Raw genomic sequence first — 17,901 nt, forward strand, 5'->3', positions numbered from 1 at the left:
TTTAAGTACGCCAGTTCACATCATTCACGTTTGCAAAGATCAATTGGGTTGCTGTTTTTAACCGGCAGGAGGCAGGAGTACATACATTTCTTTGTAAATTCGGGAAGATTTCATGAACATATTACAGAAACGCGTGGTGCACAGAGCTTCAGAGAGCTAGTCTGCAGACAGGCAGGCGAGCAGGTGTCAGATCTGTGACGAGCACTGGAAGAAAAACACTGACACATCACCTCAGTGCGTCCTGTGACAGGAGAAATACTTTCAAAAATACTAATGTTTAAAAATACAAGAATGCGGACAAAAAGAACACACACAGGCCCGTAGCACCACCTAGTGGAAGAGTCACGTCACGCTGCTGAAGAACAAATCAACACAATACAGTCCAAGACGTGGGATGCCTTTTTGATAAATCTCTCAAAGCTTTTCTGAAATGTTCAAGCCGGTAAATGCGTATTACTTCCGCTTACACTAAGTTGAGTAGGTGGTCCTTCAGTGCGGCCCAGGAAACATTTGCGTATACACTGAACATGGTCGTACGGGACCCAGACCACCTCAGGTCGGAGCGATCGGATCTCACCGTGTCCTCCATGCGTCTTGAGTGCTTTTAGAGCTGTGCAGTACAAACAGGAGCAACCATATTCATCATTTGCAGGTGAGGTTGTCTGAAAAGGCGGTCCACTACCTGGCAAAGGATCTGCTAATGAAGACCATGCGAAAAAGTACAATTTCATGAGCATCGAGCTGAGATATTTTTGTCAGTACAGTCGGACTTTAATACAGGCACACAATATTAGTTACTAAGTGTACTTTTAGTGGTTGTGTTTTCGTAGCAAATAAGCAAGTACCGGTAATGACATTTCCAAAAGTGAAACCTGGGACTCCCGGGGCTCGCTTGATAATCCAGCCTATAGCCTAAATTTCCCCCAAACAGCAGTTGGTAACATCAACACTTGGTTCCCATGCAACCAATGAGTTATAGTATATAAGTATAATCTTAAGTGAAGGCTACCGAGTAGCAGAAAGGTTTCCTCTCATTGCTGTTGCTACACTTTCGGCTTGGCAGCACACCTCCATCTGCTGTTTTGACAACGGAGTGACAACACATATCTGCTATTCCATCAGAACAAGTTACTCCATCTGGTCTGCCTTCCTCTGCTTGCCATGTAGCCGTCAGTGCTCCACTGTATCCATAATTTCCCTTTGATTTCAGAGCCCCCTTTCCTATCTCACGCAAGATGCAACAAAACCACAATCAGGCACTTCCTGATGAATCAAGCCATCCTTGACCTGCTGTCATCGCTCGCTCATACCTTAACTTTCCACATGTTCCTCTACACGGGAACATAGATGCTCTTTCCACACTGCGCCTCCTGCTTTCCGAGGCTCATTGTGGCACTCTTTTGTTTGGCTTTACATATACAGCTTTACAAAATTGGTTTTGACCCCGACTCATCTGCCTACGCTTTTTTGTCCTTTGTAATACTAAGTACACTTCTTCCACTGTCGAGAATTAACCTCCCCCTCTGATCATTGAGTCATGATCTATTGTATTATTACTGTTTGACTCTGAGCCATCCATCACCTGTCTAATGACATTAATCTTCCCGCCTGTAGCAGGCCGGGGAGAACATTGTCTGAATCCCGTATGTGTGGCGTTTCCCACTCAGCAGCCACTGAGGCAGCGGCTCCCTTAATGGATTGTTGCACCTTTCAAAAACAAACACACAAATTCAATGTTTGCTTTGACTTACGGGTTTGTTGTGTACCGTCTGAGGCTAATGCCGTCGCAGTACGCAATACTTTCAGTGTGAATATACACGTTCTCGAAAGTGCACGTTTCTTCATCTGCTGCTTGAGGTTCAAAGGAAATGGAGGGGGTGGGGGGGGGGGGGGGGGGGAGGGGGGGAGGGGGTCAGTTTGTCAGTGCTCAGCCTGTGTGTCTGCAGGCTGGTCGGACCAGCAGGAAACGCTGTGTGTTCTGAGGTGTGCTGTGAAGTCACAACGGGCGCTAACAGGCACTTCTCGTGCAAAACCCAAATATATTAGCAACAGATGTATTTGTGGCACAGCTGAAACCAAATCATTTAAAATGCCTTGAATACGATATGACAGGGGAGAAAGCTGACTGGGTCAAAATCTTTTACCAAAAAATCAAATATATTTTTTGCCTAATTATTTTCATTTTGACCCCCTGACTTTTGATCGAGAGCTATCAGCAGTTGTTAAGTTTTCATTTAAGCAGAGAATTATCTCAACGCCTACAATATAGATTCCCACAAAATGCATGGTTCCCAGTAGTGGTGCAACGGCGTGCACGTGAACCGTGGATCAATTACACAGTTTAACCATCGTGTGAAATAACGCTTTTACCACCAATCGTTATGGGCCCATGTTCAGTAAATGTATGCCAACAGGAGACCAGCATTAACGCTTCCTAGTTGATCCCTGATCATGGTACACTGTGAACAACAGATGTGTGCTGAGGAGGAGAGATAACAGCAAATATACAAAGGTTGAGTTTAGTTACTCGTGAGGTCAAATGTAATCATTTAAAATGTAGTTTTTGGTGAGAAAATGGACTAAATACAGTTATTTGAAGATGTTTTCACAGCAATACATAGCCATGTAGGCAGCTTATAATACAGCATTGAAACTGCTACTGCCGAGATTTGTTTTTCATCAATACAAATCAAATCTTTTATTTCCTAATCATGTGAACTTGGTGTGTATGCAGATACATCAAATCATGTCTCATTGTCACACATGTACACAGCAAAAATTAAACCTTTACATTCAATCAATCCTAGAATTAGGAGCATCGGGCAGCTGCTACTGTACAGAACCCAGGGAACTGTTTGGGGGTCTGGTGCCTTGCTCAAGGTCCCTGTGTAGGGACTTGAACTGGTGACCATGCGGTTCCCATGCCAAGTCCCCACGGATGGAGATACTGACATTGTAGATAACCACTATAGATAGCAAATATAAGCATGCCAACATGCTCAACTTAGATTGTGAATATATATATATATATATATATATATGAAAAAAACCTTCTCCACCAATCATGAACATTCTTTTTTAATTAATTTTCTGCCACTCACAACTTTATGAACGCACTGGAGAACCCTTTGACAACTACACAAGGAACTTAGGGTGTCATAATGTTGATAATACATAATAATGATTAATGACAAATAATAGAGATGTATTATTACGTATGGGTCAGAATTCATATTCACAGAACTAGCTGATTGCAATCGTTTGATTACAGTGTGCAGCACTAGACTGTTGTCTCTGATGCAATTATTGGATGAGTCTCAGTAATTACTACACAGTCCATTAGAAAGTCACGGCCTTGTCTCTCAAGTTTGCTGAGGCATAAGCAGCGCTATGGTAATATTTATTCTTTTATAAATCCCCCCAGTTCCGCCGCAAGTGACATGAAGGGGAATAATTAACTGATTTATTCCTGTTTGGGGAAATGTATACCTCTGCATTATCCCTTAAATGTTACTAAATATCTGCCAACGCACCATCAGAATTATTGTGGTGTTCATGGCAGCTACAGGCCAAGAAAATGTCTCATCAATAAGCAAAGAGTTTCGAAAAGACAGCCTGTTCTTTTGTCAAAAAGAACAGATGCCCAAGCATCCAGTCTAGTGGTAGCTCAAATGGTTCACAGGGAATAAAATAAGACAGTTCCTATTTATTCTATGTGGCGCTTCTTGCCTCTCCTTCTGTGTCAGCCTGTTCACATAACTCACTCACTTGGCAGCACCAACATTGGCCTTATTCTCAGAAGCTAACTTGGGACTGCATCAATGAGTAATTGTCTCCGCAAACCGCTCACAGTCACGAGATAAGAGCCTGGAAAGGTCACCGAGAGTTGTAAATCTAAAAGAAAACCTCCATTTACTCAAGGAGGGGACTGCACTGAATGTTAATTTAAAAATAAAAAGTCATAAAAGAGAATCGAGAAGTACAACAAATAATTCACTGCAGCCTATTTGTCCTGACATGCATTCTGATGTCTCACTAAACAGTTTCACCCCTGTCTCAAATGTAAGTCCTCGGGGCCACACTAAACCACGGCTAAGCACCAACTTACAGCTGATTAAATTCAGAGTGACCCAGTCTAAAAACTATTAGGTGGTTACAAGCTGAAAATGAGCATATTAAAACTCCTCGCTGCTGGCTCAACAGCCGGGATGAAGGGGCGGGGCCTGTGAGGGGATATCAGGTTAAGTTAAGCAACCGATAATATCTGTATCAACCTCTTTTTTACTAAATAGATGACGAACGTCTTCTTTATTTGCAGCCCCAGGGAGTGGTTGTAGGATTTGGATAACCCGTTCATTAGTGGAATGGAAACGGGTCTGGCGGAGGTGATGGTGATGCCTGGGCCTTTTGCTTTTAGGGTGCCATGGTGTTCTTAGCGAGGATGCACATTGTAGCCACTTTAGTCACGTCCTCATAATACCTGTAATCTTCATTGCATGCACTTACCTCGACTACCTTGTTAATGTGGAGTTGCCGGAACCAAGTCTCAGCTACCTCCAGCTCCTTGAAGTTGTTCTCTGCTGCTTGACGCGTAGCCCACCTTCATGACTCAGGTGTATGGGATCAATAGCTGTTACCGTCACTGATCTTGTGAGTCTATTTCATGGGCGAGTAAGGCACACCTCAAATTTAATATCATTTTCATAGATAATGTAAGCTGCTAAAGGCTATTTTTAATTAGCATTAGGAACGACTGTTTTGGATTAAAATAATGATGAGTAGTTTTCACCGCTCGCAATCCATCAGAATAATATTATGTTTTGCCCAGAACCTTGGCTGAAGGCAGAAAGCACCTCTCTTTCAACTACTCCTACCCAGACTTCACAGGGATATGAACTTCTTGAACCTGGCTGCCTTGTTCATCTTAATAGTTCCTCTTGCATTCTAAAATAGCAGCAAAGCAGAGTGTTCATGCTGAGTTTTACAACGGGGACACAGTAGTGGAGCTCAAAGTAAACTAGAGTTCCTTGTGACTGTTTGTGTTGTTTCTTTCTTTGATTGAATATGAATATGTCTGAAAATAAGATTTTAGAGACAGATGTGAGACTTCAGAGGAACAGCTACTGGAACTAATACAGCTAACAGAGCTAGCAGCTAACAGAGCTAACAGCTACTGGAATTAAACACAGACTATGAAAGGAAGCATCAACATGGAGCTTAACAGTAAACTTCCGTTTTGCTGCACAGAGCCGATGCAGACAGCTGCATAGACCAGAATGGGACTTTAAACACATCTGACAGGTGCAGTCTAGACGGGGGTTAGCCAACGTCGCAGCAGTGAGATCTGCACTCTACCAATTGCACTTCTAGTAAGCCTATAGCTTTTTCCTCGTCCACACCGATTGTGGAAATGTATTTTAGATGCTGTAAATCCACTCTGCCAAGAAGAACCCGGACATTTTGCTCCAACTCTGTTCACCAATCATCGGCATCCTGCACCATGAACCGCCTGCAGGGTGATGGGTGCGGCTCTCAGGTCAGTCATTGACCTTAATGACAGACCTTTGCTGGGTACAATCTCAGAGCCCTGTGTGAAGAGCCCCGTGCTGTGTGACAAAACCCAGTGAAGGTGACACCTGGTCAGTGAGGCTGAGGATCACTTTAAGGTGCTGATGTTTTGGGCCAATGTATTACATGCCATTACTTCTGAGTTAAGAGCAGTAACTCAAATAATACTTGAGTCTCTGCTCTGTTCAGACGGGGCCGATCTGAAACAAATGACCGTGATGGGGCATGATGCATTGTGTGCATTTCCACAGCATCATTTCCATCAATACAACCTCCACTCTGTGGCTTCTCTTTTCAACAGAAATACTCTTTTCCCTCACGCTTCCTGCAAATGTTTCACAATGAATGAAGCGCATTTCCATCCATCCATCCATTTTCAATACCGCTTATCCTCATTAGGGTCGCGGGGGCGCTGGAGCCTATCCCAGCTGACATAGGGCGAAGGCAGGGGACACCCTGGACAGGCCGCCAGTCCATCGAGGGCACCGAAGCGCATTTCTAAATAATAATAATAATTTTCCAGGTAGGTTCCTTTTTATGAACCACATAATGTGGCTCTAATTATGAGTGAAATAGAGACAATTGGTTAGTTAAATGCTAAGGTACCTGCGTGCAGCAGGTCAGTTGAACAAAAACATTTACACTTTGTCTACAGGAACGAGAACAATTCAACTTACATATTACATTTGCCAGAGTGAATTAAACACAAATAAATACTGAATTAGGTTTAAATGGAGCCATTCTTTCGATAACATTCCTCTGGAATTCCTCAAGGATTTTGCACGTCAAAGTCTTTTTCCAGGTGTTATGTGAAAGAAAAGCTGTATAAAGCCTCTAGTGCCTCCAGAAGGAGCTGGTGTGAAGTCTGATAAATGGCCTCAGTTGATGTCACTTGAGTCAGCATCGGTTGGGGCTGAAGACTAAGTGTGACGATGAAAAACGTCTGGAGATGTTGAGTTAGAAAGAAGTGATCTTGCCAGGCCTTTGTAGCCCGCTGCTCCAGGCTCCAGGCTACGAGCATAACAAACCCCAATCTCCATCTGAACGGTTGTACTTTGGGTAATGTAGGCGCCAGGTTTTGACAGTGGAGAAGAACGCTTGAAATGAAAAAGAGAATGTCTCTGGCTCTACTGCACAATTGTTTGGGGTGTTTTTTTTAGAAGGGCAATGCTAAATTGGCCTGGTCTGGCTACAGGCCTTATTGAATATGCACTGTGGACAACACAAAGGGAGATCACATGCTGCTGATTATGACACAATCTCACCTTCTGGTCGTGACTGTAGGCTAAGGCCCAATCCTCTTCTGTGTGGTGGAACAAGAGGCTCAGGACGTAGAAAGTGAGGCGGTACTTCTGGTAACTGGCTCCCTCATCGGAGCTGATGAGCACACTGCTCTCAAACTCTGGATCCGTCAACACCATGATCTGAGAAGAGAGAGGGAGCAGAAGAGTGGGTAGGGGTTTTTGAAGGTGGGAGAGGCCAGGGTCGAAGGGCGAGTTTGAGTAAAGAGGTGGAAAGATAGGGTGAGAAGGTAGAGGAGAGATGTTAGAGGCAGGAGCCGAGTCAGCAGAAAAGGTCTGTGTTTTGGCACTCGTCAGGCTTATTCTTGGCAAACAACCATCCATAAATTCAACTTCATTTCATGAGCCTGACTCTGGTGCTGCCGTTGCCATGGCTCTGTGGCTCATAGGGTGAGGGATTCATCATCTTTCTCCAATGGTGTGTTTCCCAGAAGTGACTAAAAAGAACACAGGTGGGTTGAAAAACCATGAAATAAAGAGTCCTTCTATATGACAGAAAGGTGATGGAGCTTGCAGTCAAAGTACAAACAAGATCAAGCAGCCATGCATGAATGTCGTATACACAGTAAGCTTTTTTTCTTTATCAGCTCGTTCTTTAGGATGTCATTTCTTACCATTTCTCCTTCCTATAAAATTCTAATTTCAAATTTAACAGCACCACAGTTGTAAAAGCTCTAATTTCATGGTTGGAATAATCCTGCCAGAGCTATCACAGTCATTACAGAATTCAATAAGAACAGGAATTCCACAATGCATATTTCCTTCAGCTAATGACATTTAGAGTCTTTGTGGAAGCAGTTAAAATAGCAGCAACTCCTCCTTGACTAAAGAGGAGGTGTGTGAATGGGTGTTATATGTTTTAAGTGTGCTGTATTGTTTTCAATCAGACACATGCCATTGAATCCATGCATTTATTTTAAAGAAAAAAATCCATTGTCATCACATAATTTGCAATGTTGTAGGCTAAAAGGTTAAAATAGCAATTTGCACCATTACACATAAATCAGCAGAAGTGTTCATTAAAACTGAATTGGCTGCTCCATGGTAACTATAATTATTTATCCTTTCAAGATCTGAATCAAAGTTAAAAGTGCTTTATATTCACAAGGCAAACAGACTGATGTGTTTTATGTAAGTTACAAGAAAAGAAACATAGATAATGCACACATAATGTAAGACAACATTTGATAAAGACGCTAATATGTAAGCTTGAGTGCAACATTATTCAATGTCTCCTATAAATAAAAATGTAATTAAATTACTTTTACGACCACTATGGGCCGCATAGACTAAAGCACTTCTTATACATTTAGCATGGTGGATATGTTATTAAACCAGGCGGTTCTCATACACTGTTCTTTGTGCACTATAATAACTCCACTCCTGCAGTTACTTGAGCCAAAATCATGATCTTTTCATAAACTTAACCAAGTAATTGTGTTGCCTTAACCCTGCAGTGCCTTGCGTAGAGTCACTCTGGAAAATGCACATACAATTGAAAAATAACTTATCTCAAAATATGAAGATACCTTGAGCAAAGAGTTACTTATTTACACATCTAGCAGACTAAAAGCAACATTATTATTCAATTTTAGTCAGGTTTGGAACATGTCCATTACTAGTGTTGGGGTTTCTTGTGACATGGTGAAGTCCAATATTTAATATTCACACCGTTTTTGACTCCGTTTGGGCCTCCACCAATTGCAGAGGAACATATCCATCTCTTTTGCTGCTAACTATTGAACATTTAGCGAGTAGCTGACTTTATTCTTCTTCAGTTGGGAAGATAGTGGCTTTATCATTCTGGCTGAAAGCAAGGACACAAGGTTGATGAGCGTTGAGTCTGTGAGCCAGGAAACCGTAGAGCAATGAGGAAGTGCAGACTCGGGTAATACTCCTCTCTGGGTTTGTCTTAAATCCCTTCACTTGACACTAAATCATTTGTTCCATTATCAATAGGAAAATATGGACCGCTGCAGCTTTAAATGTTTATCTCCACATGGAATGTGATTGGCCGGGTTTTCTCTCGTCAAATCAATTTAAATTGCAAAAACAGCAGCACATTTGTCACTGACAGAAATGCTAGCCCTTTTCCCAGAGCTTTAACGAGAGTCCCTCCCTGGTGGTGATTTAGATAAATTGTTTTTCATTAAGCACCAATAAACAGGCAGCACATTCTAAGACCTGTATTTCTCATTGTCCCGCCCTCGCCAATCTTGCCATTCTTACCCTGTCACCGTGCAATGCCAAGAGCTCCTCTGTTATCTGCCTGTGTCTTTGGAGCTCATCAGAGGTATTTAAGCATTCCTAGTCTATAATACTGTAGTAAGCAGCAGGGTCTCTTGTGAAGGAGAGATTACATTTCGCATGGCCCCTTTTTTTCAGTGTCAGTGAAATGGAGTAGAAACACCTTGAAGAGGTGTGTGCACATAATGTACATTTCATATTAAAATCTACCCTTTCCCCTCAAGCCTTGTACTCCAGAGTGTTCTAACCCCTCTCTGTACTCACTCTGTAACGATACCTTTCAATGTGCAGCCAGCTTTCAGCTCATCCTTTCACATACTGGGAATTAGGCCGAGAAAAAGTATTGTCACATTAACTTCACTCATTTACCACCATGTAAGTGTGAAAACAGCCACATTATTTCCAAACCCGACACTTACTTAAAAGAAAACTCTGTTTTTCTGTCTGTCACCTCTGCGATCAGATAGAAGCCACAGCCAAATCAAAGCCAATCCGAAGGCGGTGAATACTGGGGCCATTTCTACTAAAACAATCACCCTCCGAAAATAATTACTCACTTTCAAAATCACAGTGCCCGATAGCATTAGCAGGGGGGGATTAAGATTTCCCTCACAGCAAAGCACTCAGCCTCGGAGGGGTGGAGGGTAACAATACGTATTGGATAGAGGTTGGAGGGATAGCCGTTGTGTTTTATCAGCCTGATGTTGAGCTGTGCGTAAGCTGGAGCACGGAGATAGAAGCCGCTGGTTGTCGGATCAGGAGGTGAGTGGATGTTTGGATCAGCGAGGGAAGGAAAGAGACACCCGGCAGTACATGAATCACGTCACGCCAGATCCATTGAGCTTAGTCTCTCTCTGACGGGAGGTTATAACAGAGAGCGGTCGCCGCAATATGCTCATTAACCACGGATCAAGTCTTAATCACCCACATCTAGCTATCATGTTTTCACTGTCTCGCCTCCTCGATGGCATTTTAAATGTGCATGTCTTTATATTTAAATGAACCCGATCCACGAACCGTTCTGTCAAGCTGTTCGAGGACTGAGTGCACATGAAGCTCAGGAAAACAGATGAGGCATCATTTTTCAGAGGCCTGGCACTATCATTCAAATACTATAATGTAACATTGTAAAGGTCACAGCTTCCATCCACTTTTTTTTGTGAGAGACAAAATCCTTCATGCGCCTCCAGAATCATCGCAGTGGACATGTAGCGATTCCTTCATTGTGGTTGAGAAGAATATCTCGAAGAGCAGCAGATGTTAACTCTTACGCTGAGTGATTAGGTACCCGTGCTGCTCTTTATATCTGGTGGAACACAGCTAAAGAGGGCCACTCAGATGCAAGGGGGTAACAAAGGAATGCAGCCAGCAGACAGGCAAACTTTCATCCATCTACCGGATGGCAAATCGAAATAATTAGATGAGAGATAAGGTGCAGAGGGCAGTCGGCCCCGGCAGAGCCAGAGGTCAACCATTAGAGTAAAACTTTCTCCTGAGATTGTTACAAGCTCTTGGCTCTGTCCTTTGATGACTCACTCACACACTAATGTGCAATACATTGTTGCTTTTGTTCCTTTTTACTCTGATTAGTATACAAATATCAAATATCTTGAGTATAATTTAGTGAAATTGATATCCAAACTATATTATTTCTCAGTGTTATTGATTTGGGTGTTAACAAAGTATCTATTATATAATTATGTATAATGTAACTGAAATAACCAAAGACAGATAGCTCACATGTGCAACAGAGAGAACCTTAGGGACTACATTCCTGCATTGATGTGGAATTACATTTCCTCCACATAAGTGAGTCATGAGGAGAAATCAGCGCTGGCTATGATCCTCGCCCTGACATGGTTACGCTCGACAGTCCCGGGATCCTATTAAATCTGGCACCATGCAAACGTATTCAGGGTCAGGACCTTGGCTCCGACTTGAAAAGTGAGGCTGATGAACCTGAGCACGTCCTCGTCGAAGACGGCTTTATTTTCTGTCTGTTGATGCCACACACATATTTATTTATTCAACATTTGCAGGGAGGCCTGTAGGTCGACCTGGAGAGAATGATTCATTTCCAGGATAAAATCTCTTTTAAAGTTTTGCATCACCTGTCAGAGCAGGTAAAGTCCCAGTTCTTTATCCGGTGGCCGTGACTAAACCACATTATCCTGAGGTCCTATAGGTCTGAATACTACACACTAAAAACTAACTCTTTCATTCCTATAATTCTAGCATATGAATATAAAGAAATGTGTTTCTAAATGTCACTGGTTCTTGCAAAGTGCTTATCATGGGTGTACATATTATAGACAGTGCAGGCAGTGCACCCATCATGTTAGGGTGCATTAGGACCCATCATGATAGGGTGCATTAGGACCCATCATGATAGGGTGCATTAGGACCTATCATGATAGGGTGCACTAGGACCCGTCATAACAGCGTGCACTAGGACCCGTCATAACAGCGTACATTAGGACCCGTCATAACTGTGCATGAGGACTCATCATAACACTGTGCATTAGGACCCGTCATAACAGAATGCATTAGGACCCGTCATAACACTGTGCATTAGGACCCGTCATAACTGTCCATTAGGACCCGTCATAACACTATGCATTAGGACCCGTCATAACAGCGTGCATTAGGACCTGTCATAACACTATGCATTAGGACCTGTCATAACAGCGTACATTAGGACCCATCATAACAGCGTGCATTAGGACCCATCATAACAGCGTGCATTAGGACCCATCATAACAGCATGCATTAGGACCCATCATGTTAGGGTGCATTAGGACCCATCATGATAGGGTGCATTAGGACCCATCATGATAGGGTGCACTAGGACCCGTCATAACAGCGTGCACTAGGACCCATCATGTTAGGGTGCACTAGGACCCATCATGTTAGGGTGCATTAGGACCCATCATGATAGGGTGCATTAGGACCCATCATGATAGGGTGCACTAGGACCCATCATGATAGGGTGCACTAGGACCCGTCATGTTAGGGTGCACTAGGACCCGTCATAACAGCGTGCACTAGGACCCATCATAACAGCATGCATTAGGACCCATCATAACAGCGTGCACTAGGACCCATCATAACAGCGTACACCAGGACCCATCATAACAGCGTACACTAGGACCCATCATAACAGCATGCATTAGGACCCATCATAACAGCGTACACCAGGACCCATCATAACAGCGTACACCAGGACCCATCATAACAGCGTGCACTAGGACCCATCATAACAGCGTGCATTAGGACCCATCATAACAGCGTGCACTAGGACCCATCATAACAGCGTGCATTAGGACCCATCATAACAGCGTACACCAGGACCCATCATAACAGCGTGCACTAGGACCCATCATAACAGCGTACACCAGGACCCATCATAACAGCGTGCACTAGGACCCATCAAAACAGCGTGCACTAGGACCCATCATAACAGCGTACACCAGGACCCATCATAACAGCGTACACCAGGACCCATCATAACAGCGTGCACTAGGACCCATCAAAACAGCGTGCACTAGGACCCATCATAACAGCGTACACCAGGACCCATCATAACAGCGTGCATTAGGACCCATCATAACAGCGTACACCAGGACCCATCATAACAGCGTGCATTAGGACCCATCATAACAGCGTGCATTAGGACCCATCATGATAGGGTGCACTAGGACCCGTCATAACAGCGTGCACTAGGACCCATCATAACAGCGTACACCAGGACCCATCATAACAGCGTGCATTAGGACCCATCATAACAGCGTGCATTAGGACCCATCATGATAGGGTGCACTAGGACCCATCATAACAGCGTACACCAGGACCCATCATAACAGCGTGCACTAGGACCCATCATAACAGCGTGCACTAGGACCCATCATGATAGGGTGCACTAGGACCCGTCATAACAGCGTGCACTAGGACCCATCATAACAGCGTGCACTAGGACCCGTCATAACAGCGTGCACAATTTGGTACTACAAGCTCCTTAAGATAAGGTGGTGATGCACCATCCTATTTTAATGAGCTTGTAGTACCATATTGCCCCACTAGAGAGCTGCACTCATTAAATGTGGGGCTACTTCTGGTTCCTAGAGTCCTAAAAAGTAGGATGCCTTCAGTTATCAAGCTCCTCTTTTATGGAACCAGCTTCCACTTTCAGTCCGGGAGGCAGACACAGTCACCTCATTCAAGAATAGACTTAAGACTTTCCTGTTTGATAGTACTTATAGTTAGGGCTGAATCAGGTTTGCCCTGGTCGAGCCCCTTGATATGCTGCTATAGGCTTATATGCTGCTGGGGGATGTTTTAGGATACACTGAGCACCTCTCTCCTCTTCTCTCTCTCCTTATGGATGAATTTACATCTCTCCATTGCACCTTACTAACTCTGCTCCCCCATTATGATAGGGTGCACTAGAACCCGTCATAAGTGTTTCGGCATATATATAAGCATTATAATAGCATTAATTAAATACATTTTTGTTCGGTTTTAACTTTACTTCCAGGATATATTTCCTTCCGTCTGCTTCTGGCTGGCTACCTGGTGCTGCGCGCGCACATTGAAATTATGACAGGAAAGTTATTTTCCCTCAATGAAACATGAAGGTGAATGGGGAAAGCCCTCGCAGACTGGACTGATGTCTGGTCCCAGAAAGCAAAACTCTGCTGGTCCTCAACTGGCTCTGCGCCGCCGCATCACAGGCAGACGGCCCCCCTCCCTCCATGTGTTCACCGGGGGAGTGAGCGAGGAGCCCGGGCAAAGGGGCCTGTTCATCTGCATGCATCTCCGGTGAGGGAAAAGGCAGACGGCCAGTAAATAGTTAAGCTGTACATTTCTTTGCTTTATATTCAAGTTATGAATATACTTGTGTCAATTAGATGGTAAACTGCACAAGAAATAAATATTCAGAAACATATTGACGTGGAAACAGACTCCTACTTTAACGGAGCTGCTTACATCACTCTGACCTCAATGGCCTACAATTCCACTTGTCTATCACATTGTAGCTCGGAGCAACAGAGCGGCGGAGTTCACCACACGGGGGCGAATCAGATTCACTGCCAGATACTGAGTCGTGAATCACATGAGTGGGGATTGAGAACCGGCACAATTCAATTCGGCGAATGTGGAAGCCGGATATTAATTCTTCATACCAGGACAGGAGGAAGGTCAGGCTATTGTTTCATTAAATTGAATGAACAGAAGATTGAGGCAGAAGAATGAAAATGCAGCGCAAAACCCACACCGATCAGTTAACTAAATTCTTAGAATGTCCGAAAAAAAATGAAATGAAGACTAATTGACAGAATTCTCGGGCAGATTAAAGACTTTGGCAGATGGCTAGCAGCTGGCAATGCTCATGCTTTTCTCTCTGGCTCTTCTTTTGGAGCCTGAAATTCTAAAATTCCACATTTTGTGGTTTCTAAACACATCCACATGCAGGAAGGTGGCAAAGCCATAAATCAACTGGTTTAATGGTGTCCACAGATAAATAAGATGTATTATGCAAACACCGACCACCTCAATGAAGCAGGCTGAATCATCTTTGAGAAGGTGCTAGATTTCCTCTATATTCTATGTTATAGCTCACATAGACATTCAGCATAGTGTAATTCCCACAGCACTAATTAAATGTGTAGAGCAACAGAGTTATGTCATACTCACCGGTTTCAGAAATACTGTTTTCATTCACTGAATCAGTCCAATCTCTTCTAGTTTGATGTTGTTTTCATTTGGTATTAAAACTACTTTCAACATGTACACATCTACATATTTACAAGACAAAACTCGGGGATATCAATACCCAAACCTGTCATCCTGTAAAATTACCTTCTCATTCATCTAAACTTCATTCTTTTTTTTTTTTTCTTTCTTGCGTATCGCGGTCGCAGTTTCAAACGTGCGGTGAATTAAAACCAAAGAAAATGAAAACGCGATGAAATTACTTGTGGAGTCATTTAAGTTGTGGATACAAATTAAAACGTTGAATTTTGGTTTCACAAAGGACATGAGCAGTTAATTGACAATGCCATTATGCTTTATGGGAACGTGAATTTGAGGAGCCCCAGACTGCAATTCCATATAAATACTCCCTGAAAGAAATATAACCTAGGTAAGGTGATGTAGCGAGTGAATAGATTTATTTTGATCTATTGTTCAATAGTTGTAATTGCACTTCATACTCATATGAATCATCTGTTGCGTGTGCAGGCACCCTTCCTTATGCTCTCTTTTCTCCTGATATTAGAATGTGAAGCATTAAATCCATGGAGGTCGTAGATAATCAGTGAAAGACTGAATCATAAGACAGAAAAAAAAAAGTAGTAGACATGACAGTAGTGGAAGTTATCCTGGATTCATCATGTTATTATTCAAATATTATAAAAGGTTTTTTTATAAAGCCTGGTTCTTTTCTGCATGTGGGGCCACTATTTAAGAATGTGCAAGAAGTGAGCATTTTGAACATGAAAAGCAGAGCTTGCATATCGATAAGCGAGCGAATGGGCACAAAGTCTGAAACATCAACGACATCAACGTTCTCACCTTTCTCTTGTTCGTGGGACAGACGTACAGGTAACTCAGGACGGTCTTGGTTCCGACCCGGTCGTTCATTCTCTCGTATGTGGAGCCGTAGTCGGTGGATCTGAATGGGGGAAATAAAAGGAAAAACACTATAGATGAACCAGAGCGCATGGAAAGTGTGCCGACTACATCTCTCTCTCCTCTCCTTGCTGTCGTTCGCGAATTTATGTACTACAAACAGACGAAAGATCACTGGCACATTGTGCAATTCATGTCAAAAGATATTGATTCGGCAGCGATGAAAAGGAATGCGATATCTCACCGCAGCTACAAGCAGAAGCAGGGCGGTGCGGCCCTGCTTCTGCACGGTGACTGGGCGAGTGTTGGAGCCATTGGCGATAGAACAAGAGAAGGTTAACCAATCATCGATAGCTGACAACAAAAAATAACCATTCAAAAATGTCGAGGGACCCGGCACCGTAAATAATTAATCCTCTCCCAATGACTACTATGAAATAAAATATGTCGAGTTCAGAAACATGGGGATGTTTCTGAACTCACGGGCTTTAATAATTTAACAGTGGGAATGAGCCTGTTAGCCAGCCTGGTCCCTAGAAACTCCACATGAATCCATCATCACAAGTAACTATCCAATCTGCTTTCAAGTAGAATATTACAGCATTTACAGGGCTGTTCACTTTTCCTTTTCTTTTTTTTCTTCTGTGAAAGCTGCATTCATTTTTTCTCTCAGTTGCTCTCAGTGGGGACCGAAGCACCCACCCACAACTGTGGCATAACTCCCATTTGGATTTGGAGTCTACTTCACAGTGTTATGAGGGAAAGTGAAGATGATACCTATGTTGTGCTCCTTCAGCGGGGGAACGTGGTTTCAGTTAAATTGCACCGAGGTTTCTCTCATTTAAAAGCATCCCAGAATGCCTCTGAGAGACACAGTAGTTGCTATGATTACAACGCACAGTAACGAGCCCGACGGACAGCAACGTTTCTACAGCATGTGGAGGTGTCGGGAGAATCATCCTGAATTTGGAGCGGGGCCAGTGAACTGCTGGCCTCTGTGTAACTCTGTGGGAGCCTCCTGAGAGGAGACTTCAGAAATATCATAGAATCATATGTTGTTTTTTGGTATGACACGAGTAAGCACAAGAGCCAGGCATGCCCTCATTACCTCCTCACAGTAACGCATAGGATTCCATTTCTTTAATGGCGGTGGGGCAATCTGGTGCAGACAGCAGCAGATATCAGCTCTCGGATGTGGACCAAGATTAAGTGTGACCCCTCCCAACACTCATATCCTGCACAAGAGCGCTGCTACATATGAAAATGAAAATGAGCCCATATTATTAAAGGAAATGGCAAAACGACAAAAGAACGGTACCCACCTACATTCTACATTTGTAATGGGAAATTAAATGAGGAAGTGGTCATGGTGGGCCAGTGGTTACACTGCACTGTATCCGAAGGGCGATGGTTTGATTCCTCCTCAGTGTTCTTGTGCTGAAGATGGACAGCAACCTCATACGTGTTCCTCAAATATGTGGTTTACTTCAACATGTCACCAAAGGATTCAGCTTAAAAATATATATATAATTAGAAATGTAGGTGTGACGGAGTTGCAAGTTTAATCCAACAGATCTTTGAAATAAAACATGTGTGTGTGTGTGTGTGGTGACCCATCCAGGGTGTTTCCCCCGCCATGTCATCTGAGGCGTGAAGAAAAGAAAGGTTTCAGCCTGTGCACTAAGAGCACTGTCAGCTGACAGATAAATAAATAAAACTGCATGTGTACACAGGTGTACATCGGGCTGGCCACAAATGTCCAAATGTTCATTTCACGACCATAAGCTATCTTCAATGTGGTTTCTGAGAGGTGGGCAGTGCATGCAACCACCCCGACCCGAGACCCCCACACCAGGGCGGCTGATGCAGCAGTTGGTTTACACAGACAACCAGAAGCAGCCTGATGATGAGAGTCTCATCAGCGTGCTCCTTGTCCTTCACCAGGCTTTGGACCTGAGCTCACCTTCCATGGCGGCCCGCACTTTAAAGGAAACGTTCTCTTCACAGGTGAGTCCTGGTTTACCGACGGGATGGCGGCCGGCGAGTCATGTGGGCGGTTCGTCAGTGCGGTGAACAGAGCGCCCCGTGCTGGCGGTGGGGTCACGGCGTGGGATTGCTGTGAGCTAAATACAACCAACACAGCTGTGTTCCGTTG

General features: G+C 43.6%; 1 protein-coding gene across 1 annotated transcript in view; it reads right to left on the reverse strand.

Moving 5' to 3' along the window:
• Positions 1 to 17,901, reverse strand: part of sorcs3 (sortilin related VPS10 domain containing receptor 3) — a 196,106-nt gene that overhangs the window by 69,953 nt on the left and 108,252 nt on the right. The window contains exons 3-4 of the mRNA XM_034542393.1: positions 15,690 to 15,789; positions 6,834 to 6,992 (exon numbers count right to left, since the gene is read on the reverse strand). Coding sequence (XP_034398284.1) covers positions 6,834 to 6,992; positions 15,690 to 15,789 — 259 coding nt within the window. The remainder of the gene's footprint in view (positions 1 to 6,833; positions 6,993 to 15,689; positions 15,790 to 17,901) is intronic.

This window comes from Cyclopterus lumpus, chromosome 1, assembly GCF_009769545.1.
Source record: "Cyclopterus lumpus isolate fCycLum1 chromosome 1, fCycLum1.pri, whole genome shotgun sequence".
NCBI lineage: Eukaryota > Metazoa > Chordata > Actinopteri > Perciformes > Cyclopteridae > Cyclopterus > Cyclopterus lumpus.